This window comes from Opisthorchis viverrini (genome assembly GCF_000715545.1).
Source record: "Opisthorchis viverrini unplaced genomic scaffold opera_v5_349, whole genome shotgun sequence".
Lineage (NCBI taxonomy): Eukaryota > Metazoa > Platyhelminthes > Trematoda > Opisthorchiida > Opisthorchiidae > Opisthorchis > Opisthorchis viverrini.
The window spans coordinates 433,875-443,883 of record NW_008752009.1 but is presented as its reverse complement, the minus strand read 5'-3'; the positions used below and the strand labels follow the sequence as shown (position 1 = coordinate 443,883).

Sequence of the window (10,009 nt, the reverse complement as noted above, 5' to 3'; positions counted from 1 at the left end):
CGTCCTGCAAGAGGTTGCATCGATCATATCTTCACTCTTCGACAGATTCTGGAACAGCGATACTGCTTCCAGCAAGCAACAATGATTGTTTTTCTTGATCTGAAAGCTGCCTTTGACTCTGTGGACCGCCAAGCACTATGGCAGTGTCTGTGGAGCAAAGGTGTCCTCCATAAATTCTTGACCCTCATTAAGGTGCCGTACTCCAACTCCCGCGGCCGTGTAAAGGTCTACGGGAAGCTCTCTCCTGAGTTCACCACATCAAGTGGTGTCCGACAGGACTGCCCTTTTTTTACCTTCCCTCTTCAACTTTGTCAGTGATACGATCATGGAAGACTCACTACCAGCCTCTAATGCCTGTGGGGTCGAAGTGCTTCCTGAGCCTCTGCTCACAGACATTGAGTACTCAGACGACATAGCTTTTCTAGGATCTGACCCTGTGGCAATGCAAACAATACTAAATAATCTAAATAATTCTGCCTCGCGGTTTGGTATGCGCTTCACACCTTCAAAGTATAAAGTGCTACTGCAAGACTGGGTGGGCTCGAACCCTAGCCTCATGCTTGCGTATTAACCGACTGAGGTAGTAGACAAATTTGTTTACCTGGGCAGCTGTATCAGTCCCTGTGGTCTCACGAAAGATGAAAATTCCGTCCGGATTGGGAAGGCCAGAGCAGCTTTTGCGAACCTACGTCACCTGTGGCGTAGGTGTGACATCAGCTTCTCTGTCAAGGTTCGAGTTTGTAATCCTGCGGTGCGCTCCATATTACTATATGGATCAGAAACCTGGCCGCTGCGCGCCGAGGATGTCAAAAACTTTCAGTCCTGACAGTACTGGATTTATGCACCGATTTACCAGCTGGTGCCTGCAATGCGCAGCTACCTATCCCCCCCCCAAATCATCGGTGAACGAAACTGCGGCAGCTACAACCACTGTACGACGAGTACGCGGTTATTACAGCTGACAATGATGGTGATGATGATGATGATGATGATGTTACTTGGCTTTCATCTAGTCAACTGTAACTGTGTGGATAATCGCGTGTTCCTTTCAGGCGTCGAATTTGGACATGGCGCTTGGTTCATTCCTGTATCCAGTCAGCTCTGGACGCATACTGACATGATTGCAAGCGGATACCCAAAAAGAAAACTGAGGTCGTGGAAATAGAAAACACCGCTGATGTTAGTAACTTCGGGACAAAGCTTACACGCATTTAATCCAAAACCGAATGATGAAAATTGACAGATTGAAGGGTCACAAAGCCACAATGAAACATTTCTGAAACGGCTTGTCGGTGCTTTCAGTGCACCAGTTTTCAGACAATCATACGATTAAAGCCAGTCATTAGTGTAGTGGTTACGATGGCTTAATTGATCTTCAGCGTAAAAAAAGTCAGGAACACTTCTCAGCAGCTGAAATGGATAAGTCAACCCATCCCTTTCATAAAGACTGTTCCTATCTCGGTGTGGGCTACCTGACAGTACTTTGGCCCTTCCGTCGGGTAGCATGGCAGCTGGGCACCGAAAGGGTGTTACAGCTGAACGATTATTAGTATGTTATTACTGTGATGAAAACATTGGTTGCCCTCAATACCTTTTGATGGTAGCATTGTCTTTGTTCTTGGTCTCTGTTTTCAGCTGTACGTCGGCAACCCCAGTCGCCCCGTGAACAAAGGAATCGCTTCTGTGTTCTTAATTCTCCAGTCCGGTGGTTTATGCCATCAAAGCGTCATCGTCTGAGGTCTGAGCGGTGCTTCACGTCGATTAGAACAGATCACCGTGCATCGCCTGGGAGTTTAGAGCGATTGCAATATCTTGAGAAACTTGTCAGTGAATTCAAGGAGACCGACATTCACGACTATAAGGAACAGGTACCTTTTACTCCGGTTTATAATGACCACAAGTCTGACAAACAGATCATTGCCAATCTAGCAAACTTTGCCTACGATCCCCGAAACTGTCCCCACTTGCGGCAGTTACACGTGGTCGATTTGTTTCTGACTTGTTTGGAGCCTGTTGCTCCGATCTGGGCGGAGGCTTGTGAGTTCATTTCGTCTTGAGTCATTCGTTCACGTCGAGTGGATTTTTTTCTCGCACAGCAGCATTTCCGCTGGTTGTATATGACTGAGGTTCATTGTCATTAATCATCTTCACACCGTTTTCGGCATATGCTTTTGCGTGGCTTATATCCACCCGAACATTGCAATTCATGTCACGTGCGAAGTGTCGCGAGCGTTGGTGAGATCTGAACCAGCACACGGGCCAAGTGATATCAACCCGTACATTCCATCTTTTGAAGCAGGTTCACGTAACAAACCGATGTACCTGATCACCGAGTCACGTAGTAGATGAAATTTTACATGAGAACCCTGTAATTTAAAACTTCCTGATTACTATTGCGGTACAGTTTAGTTTTTATGACCCAAAGTATCGGTCATTTCGGTGTCAGCTTTGGTTGCTAGGTCTTATTTTGAGTAGTTTTTCAGTCCTTGTTCCGTGGGCAACACTAACCTTCCATGAGTTACTCTGAATAGTTATCTGCTTGCGACAGTAGCCTCGCACTACTTTGACCTCAGTAATCGTTCACCTGTGGCACCCTTTCAGTGCCTGACTGTCATACCACACGAGGGCTGGGGTATTGCCAGGTCGCCCAAGCCCAGACAGGGGAAGTCGAGAGGCAGAGGTCGGGTTCGAACCATGGACCTTCCGGTCAGTGAATTCGCACCCTAACCACTTGGTCCTTCTCGAACCTCAGTAATAGGATAACACTGTTCTTATATTGACCACAAACAATGCGCGACAAGCTATGGACCTTATCTTCTGATATCTTGAATGGTAATCATGTGAAGACAGTTCTGGAGGCTTAGGCGGATAGGCCGCGTGATCCTCACTGTGCCTGGTTGGAGGCACTACAAGATATGGCTGCAAACCGATGTCAGTGGCGTTCTTGTTGTCAGTTTCTGTCCAGATTGCCTGAGTGAATGTCTGGAGGTGTAGGCACCTCGGAATGATTGTGTTAAGCTAGCAGTAAGTCCCTCCCCCATCCACCTTTATTGTTTTCTTTACAATAAGGCTTTCAAATAAGTCATGGTTGTACGGCAGTGAAGCATCGGTGTTGAACACCGATGTCATGCTGTCGATGATGATGATGATGATGAGGCGGATAGGTCAGTCTATGTCTAACGGCGCTGATGACAGTTTTGTTCAACAGATCCTTGCTTGTGGTGACCAAGAAGCACCGTGTTCTTATGGATCGCCATCTGCGCGAATTCCGCTAACGATTGTGGATCGTTGGCATTTTTCATCCGCCAAATTTGTGGATCTTGCTTTTCCTTATGGGGGGGGGCGTCACTGTAAAAGCCTGGTCTTGGTCGATATTTTTGGTTTGCTTTCTGTCTACTTGAGCATTCCATTTACCATGATTATGGTTCAACTATTTTGTCAAATTTACACTATTTTAGCACTGGTGCATTCCACTAGCTTCTGTTCCAGCGTTTCCTCGACCCGAAGATTCTACTCCGTCTGTGCCTTCGTTGGTTAATTCAAGGTTGACTGTCTGTATCGTTGGCGTCTGTACTCAGTTTAGACGCAGTGACAACTCACACCCTTAATGACGCACCCCACTGACTTGAACAACCTGTAATCAGTATTTCATCAATCGATTTCATGTGACCTTGTTCAGCTTGTTTTGCTTAAGCAGCACAGTGTGACCACGTGGTTGCACGGTATACTTCGCCAACATGTTCCAACCCAACTCGGTTGATAGAGCCCCGATAAACTAATCCATGCAACTGACCACTCGGTTGACTTCAGCTCACCGTTTTCCATTCAGATTCGGTGAAATCAGTCGTTAAAACTCATCCTCAAGGGTATCTTCGTATTGCACTACTCATGAGGTTGCTAAAAACCCTTTGACAGCCCACGACCGGTTTCGCTCTTCTAGGAGCTAATCAGGTAAGGACAGTCCCCGAGGTTCCGTCAACCTTATGTTCTCCTTGAGACCAAATTGCACGAACTAAGCGAAATATACTCATTTGCAAAAAAAAAATGGTTTTGCGAGAGACTCACCTGGAATCCTGTTGAATCTTTCGTTTGTGATGTTTCCAGACAACCGAATGTGCTGCTTCAGGCTGCCTCATGTTTCAGTTGCTACGATATTCGAGACATCGCGATACATGTATATTCGTAATGTAGTTTGGTTTCAAGTAGAACATAAGGTTGACGGAAACCCGATGAATGCGCTTACGATGACTGAGCCCCACGAAGGGCGAGACCGGTCGTGGGCCGTCGACGAATTTTCAGCAACCTTATGAATAGTGCATTGTGAATATACACGTTTCATGATACCTCGAATATCGTAGCGACTGAAACAGGAGTCGGCCCAGTGCAGCACATCCAGTTGTCTGGAAACACCACAAACAAGAGATTCAGCTGGGTTCCAGGTGAGTCTCTCGCAAAGCCAAATTAGTTTCGCTCATTCTCAAGGGCTTTTCGCTAGGGTCAACCAATCTGCACTAGGTAGCGTCTGAAAGCCGCTTGACGCGTTCTCTGGCGTATGTGAATGAGGAAGCAGTTTGGTTATCGTTTGAGACATGCTTTTGACCGTTTGATTTTCCCTACGATCTAGTGTTTCAACAAACGAAACCGTATGAAACAACTGCAACTTGCACTTCATATTTTCTGTACGTGTTCCTCATAATTTGACTGTTTGGTATCAGTTTTCTAGAGACTGACCTTGGAAATCCCTATATATATTCCTTTGCTTTACAATTATTTTGGGTTCTAAATTCACATTCACACAGTTGTGCTTATCTCAATGTTTTTTTTGCAGCAACCGGTTCCGAATCCAGCACTGTTGCAGATAGTGCTGTTCGCCTCGCGGAGCTTGCTCTTGGCGGACTGGTTAACCTCGCTTCTGCTTCACCCACGGATAGGAAGGAGCTCCGCGATCATCCGCTGCTTGCCTATGTCGTCGCTTGTCTGGCGTCACCGATTCCATTGATCGTCATCCACTGTCTAACCATCTTGATTCAGCTGTTCACACAAACTCGTGGTACCACCGCCGAGTCGGAGTTCTCCGTAGATCTGCGTACTCGGTTCCCCGCTGCTATCCGCGCAGCGCAAGCGTACCGACAACAACAGAGTTCTGGTGGTGACACTCTAAAGGATCCGCGCATCTCAGTCCTTGCTCAGCTATTGGTAGAAGATTGCTGTTAACCTTTAGCCGAGAAGCAAATGGGGTTTCGACATCTTCCTCTATTTTTCTTGGTCTCGCGAAGTCCACACACAACTACTCTCTCCAAACAACCTACGCGAATAATTCTTTGTGGGCGACATCGTAGTATGTGTTATTCGAAGCGATATACCGGTCCTTTACAGTTAGAAACTCAGGTAAGCAAGCAAATTGTTTATTATATAGCAGTTGCTCAACTTTTTCTTACACTGTCACCTTATGCGCATGTCCAGAGTTTGTTTACTGTGCGATTGAGTGTGCACCGATGTCGTCATACTTATCGAAATCATGTAACTTCGTTGTTCTCATCCCACTCTAGTCAGCAGTTCCCTCAGGGTCAGAAGAACAAGCTCAATCGAAGCGGTTAGGTGCATCCATTTCTCAGATATCACTGACTCCCACGTCAGTGCCTCGGTCTATTACAGACCGAGGAATTCCCTTGGAATCTCTGTCCGTAACAGTCGGTTCACCCACGTTTCCGGAGGAACACTCTCCCCCCAGTTTAGGTAAGACCTCCGATTCTTTTTTTGTTTGCAAACACTTCGCGAACATGGTGGCGAAATTTCCGAATCTCTGGAGCTACATACACAATTTCATCGTGTTTTCTACAGATAACAATATCCTGTACAGCACAACAGACTCACGTGAACACATGGGCACAGATCCTCCCGTCACCTCCTCTGTTTGCCCTATATTGGCCAGCCCAGACCAGATTCTTGTACCCACCTTCCCGCAGTCATTGACCAGGAGCTTTGAGGTGGCGGCAGGTCTATCCAAAGCTCGTCTTTCTCTTCTCGTGGTATCCACTGCCGTAGTCGGCTGTGTGTTAGCAGCCTCAACAAGTCTGACTTCACCCCTGTTCTTGGCACATCCGTACCGGACACTTTTGTGTCTAATTGTGGGAACTGGACTAACGAGCGCCGCAGCCAATACAGTCAACCAGGTAAGCTGAATATTATGTATGTATATATATAACCCTCCAAATAAGCTCTTCTAAGGGAAACCGACCCGATTTAGGGGAGGAGACGCCTCGAAAATCCTTCTTTGATAGGTTTACCGCGCACTGAACTTGTCAATCTGGTATGTGAATGGGATCTTTTTACGGGTGAACCTCTTGGGGTCAGATGTATTCAACAATGCATGTGTTTATATATTCCAATACGAACACCATCTGACTATCCTTCGTTGTCAAACACAGCGAATCATGTGTTGGGAACGCGCCACTCATGTGGCAGCCGATTCTTCGCTGATTTCTGTCATATCATGAGGTTCTCAGCCAGGCTCATGTCAGACAACTAATCCAAAACTAACCACTGGGAGAACTGCACAAACATCCAGAGGCTTGTTGACCAAGGGGCGTATTTTGGTAACTGGCCCTTCAGCAGTAAACATCTTGTTTGTTTATACGTACTGAACAACTATTATCCACAGGTTCGTACCGGTAGGCAAAGACCGGAAGGTCCGTGTTTCGAACCCGACCTGTATCTCGACTTCCCCTGTCTAGGTTTGGGCCACTTGGCAATATCCCAGCCCTCGTGCTTCCTTCAGGCAGTTGGGCCCCGAAAGGGTACCGACCGTATTAAAGTTGTGGATATTACAACTCACACCGGCAGTTTGATGAACGTTTCAGCTAATTAAAAATGTCCGCAGTGGTAAACATGCCATGTCTCCCCTCAAGTGAGGTCATTCCTCGAGTCAGTGTCGGGAGCATGGCCTTGATATTGCTACATCTTGGGGGACTACGTTCCCACCTCCCAACAAAGACTAGTCTCAGTGCTCCATGGCGCAACATTCTACACAACATGTCAGGACGCGGAGTTCATGTACTGAACTTTTATGAATTTCTACATTAATTTGCTGCCTGAACAATGGCATGGAGACAGAATTGTTCTCCTCAAGTGATTGGGGAGGCCTCATGAGATTATCTTCATCTATATTACACGCATTTAATGCAGTTTTCCTCTATTTGAAGAGGAGGCCACTTGTGGTTCGTTCTCTGTAAGTTCACCGAATGGTTTGGTCCCTCCTAGAAGAGGTCAATTATCGGAACAGATCACTTTTACTGGGTCCCTGCAAGGGGTCTCAAGAGGGTTCCAGGAAAACCTCTTTGGAAGATCTGTCAGGAGTGTTCTGTTGTGTGTTGCGCTTGCTTAGCACACTTTTAAAGCTACAGCGGATGCGACGTGATTCCATTCGCGGACGCCTTATCACGTTCCTCTTGTTTTGCTTGTTCGTCCTCCACACGGTGTGTTATACGGACAAGATTTTTGGATCGCTGGCCTATCGAATTCTTTTTCATTGACAGATTGTGGAAATCCCTTATGACAGCCAAATGATGCGAACACGTGACCGAGTCCTCGTGCGTGGTCTCACCAAGTAAGTCTCTCCCATATTTTATTTCCCGTTTACTGATGATCTCGTTTCGAATGTGTTACCGACGTGTGTATTCACCTTCCGCACAGTCTCCTGAGTTTTGTATAGGAACTTCATATGAAAGCCGACGATACCGTTGTTTGGATCTGACGGTTCTTGAATTGCTTGTCTTTAATATGACATCTATATAACATCCTACAGATTCTGTTTATGATACCCCCTCACTGGTTCACCCGTCACTCGCGGGTTATAGATTATTTCTAGCAATCTGTTGAACGACGTCGAGTTACGCGCAAAACCTTAAAAACCAAATCCTTCAAATAGAAGTTTATCTACAAATGCCGTACCGTAAATACAAGCCTCAAATCGTGGGACTATGCCGGCTTCTATACACCGGTTTAGAGACTGCTAATTCCTAACGGATCTCAAAGTCCACACGGACTCAAAGCCACGTGTTTACAAGGCAGCGAAACCACGTGTTGACTTAAACAACACGTCCGATGACAAGGTCAAAGAACAGTTTGTGTTCAGGTCAGAAACAACAAAGGCGCAAAACCAAAATAACAAAAAGGGGGAATCGCGTTGTACCACATAAAAACAGAAGAAAGGAATCAATACTGGTTGGGTTTTAATCCCGTAGTTTGAGAAGTCCGAGTTACAAACGTCTTTCGAGGACAACCTTACCTATCCGGATAAATTCATATTTAATACTTTTTCGGACCCGTTAAGTGCGGACAGAGTCGGCCACTGGTAATCAAGAAATATCGGCCATCATTTTCCCCGATATGATTCTACTTGTGAAAGCTCTTGCACACGCCACTGTGCATGTCCTCCAATATCATCATAGACACCGGTACTTCAATTTATATCGTCTCTCCCTCCCCCTGAGGAGTGCCGCTTATGGAACTTATTATACTGTGTTTGTTGTCTTGAGCACGAGACGGCTCACTGATTGAACCGCGAGTTCACTAACCGGAGCGAGACAGCTCAGTGGTTAGAGCGCATATTCACTGACCAGAAGGTCCGTGGTTCGAACCCAACTTCTGCATCTTGACTACTCTTGTGTAGGTTTGGGCAGCCTGGCAGTATCTGAGCCCTCGTGCTTCTTTCGGGTGGCATGGCAACTAGGGGCCCGAAGGGTGTTACAGCTGGATGATGGTATATTGTTACTGTCGGTTTCGCCCTTCGTAGAACTCATCAGATGGGTCTGGTCCCCGAACGTCCAGGATTGTTCCAAACCAAACTTGAGTTGAATTCCCTTCAGGATACTGTGTTCGGTTGGATCCCCCATTGACACCATCTTAATTTGCAAACGAGTGCATAACTCCACCAATCTGCGTCAGTATTAACATGCCCGTAACGCCAGCTGGGTGCCTTTCCGGCCAGGACACTCTTTTAGCTAAGCAGCACACATGGCTCAAGTCCGTACATACTGGGTCTCCGTATGGATGAGGTTATGCTTATTGCTGAGTGTGCGCATCAGTGACTCGGGATATACTTGGAATCGATTCATCCTTTTCCCGGGGAGAAATCACTGTAAAGTAAGGAATGCTTGCCATGATAAGTCAGGCACGTTCGCTTTGCGCTGATGGGATGGTGTTAATGCGCTCACCCCCCACTTCACACGATCAGAATTAAAACAGTTTACGGACGACAGTGGACTGTAATGGGAGAGAAACCAGGGTTCAGCATCTTCTCTTCCAGTGTGACCGAACCAGAACGCAACACTTGGTCTTCGGAGTGAGCATTCCTGGGGTGCTCAGATTGGTTTTTGCCTTGAGGTATTGGTGAGATGGTTCGGTGGTTGGAGAGCGGACTCATTGACCGGAAGGTCTGTGGTTCGAACTCGACCTCTGCCTCTCGATTTCCTCTTTCTCGGCTTGAGCAATCTGGCAGTCTTCCGGTCCTCGTGCTTCCTTCTGGTGGCATGGCAGCTAGGCACTGATAGGGTATTACAGCTGAACGAGTAATATCTTTTATTTGTAGGTAGTCAGAATCGGAGAAAAAGAGAATATACGTATTTTCTAACTAACAAAAGTGATACAAGGATTGAAACTAGTCTGGACCGTTAAATGAATCAATCGGCTGTATTCTGTGGAAAGTAATGAGCCATACTACATGGTCTACTGCATGTGGGAAAGACAGCCGGTGGAATGTTCTCGTCAGTTCCGGGAAAATGCGTTTCCCTTCTCGAAACGCGTTTCTGCGCGAGCTTTTTGGTAAAAGATAAACACGTTCACGAAGTTTCGACCGGTTGGAATATCTTAACACATTTTGAATAACTGACGTAAGCCGCGCTCAAGTGGCCATCAAGTGACCTTATCTTGTCATGTCCTTGTTTGTTTGCAGTAGACATTATATATATATATATATATATATATATATATATATATATATACATATATA

General features: G+C 46.3%; 1 protein-coding gene across 1 annotated transcript in view; it reads left to right on the top strand.

Annotated features, from left to right (window-relative positions):
• Positions 1–1,712: 1,712 nt before the first annotated feature.
• The window catches only part of T265_10288 (hypothetical protein), a gene marked incomplete at both ends in the record, with an annotated part of 18,371 nt that continues 10,074 nt past the window's right edge, over positions 1,713–10,009 (top strand). The window contains 5 exons of the mRNA XM_009176613.1: positions 1,713–2,037; positions 4,829–5,196; positions 5,550–5,736; positions 5,842–6,173; positions 7,536–7,606. Of these exons, the coding sequence (XP_009174877.1) occupies positions 1,713–2,037; positions 4,829–5,196; positions 5,550–5,736; positions 5,842–6,173; positions 7,536–7,606 (1,283 nt within the window). The remainder of the gene's footprint in view (positions 2,038–4,828; positions 5,197–5,549; positions 5,737–5,841; positions 6,174–7,535; positions 7,607–10,009) is intronic.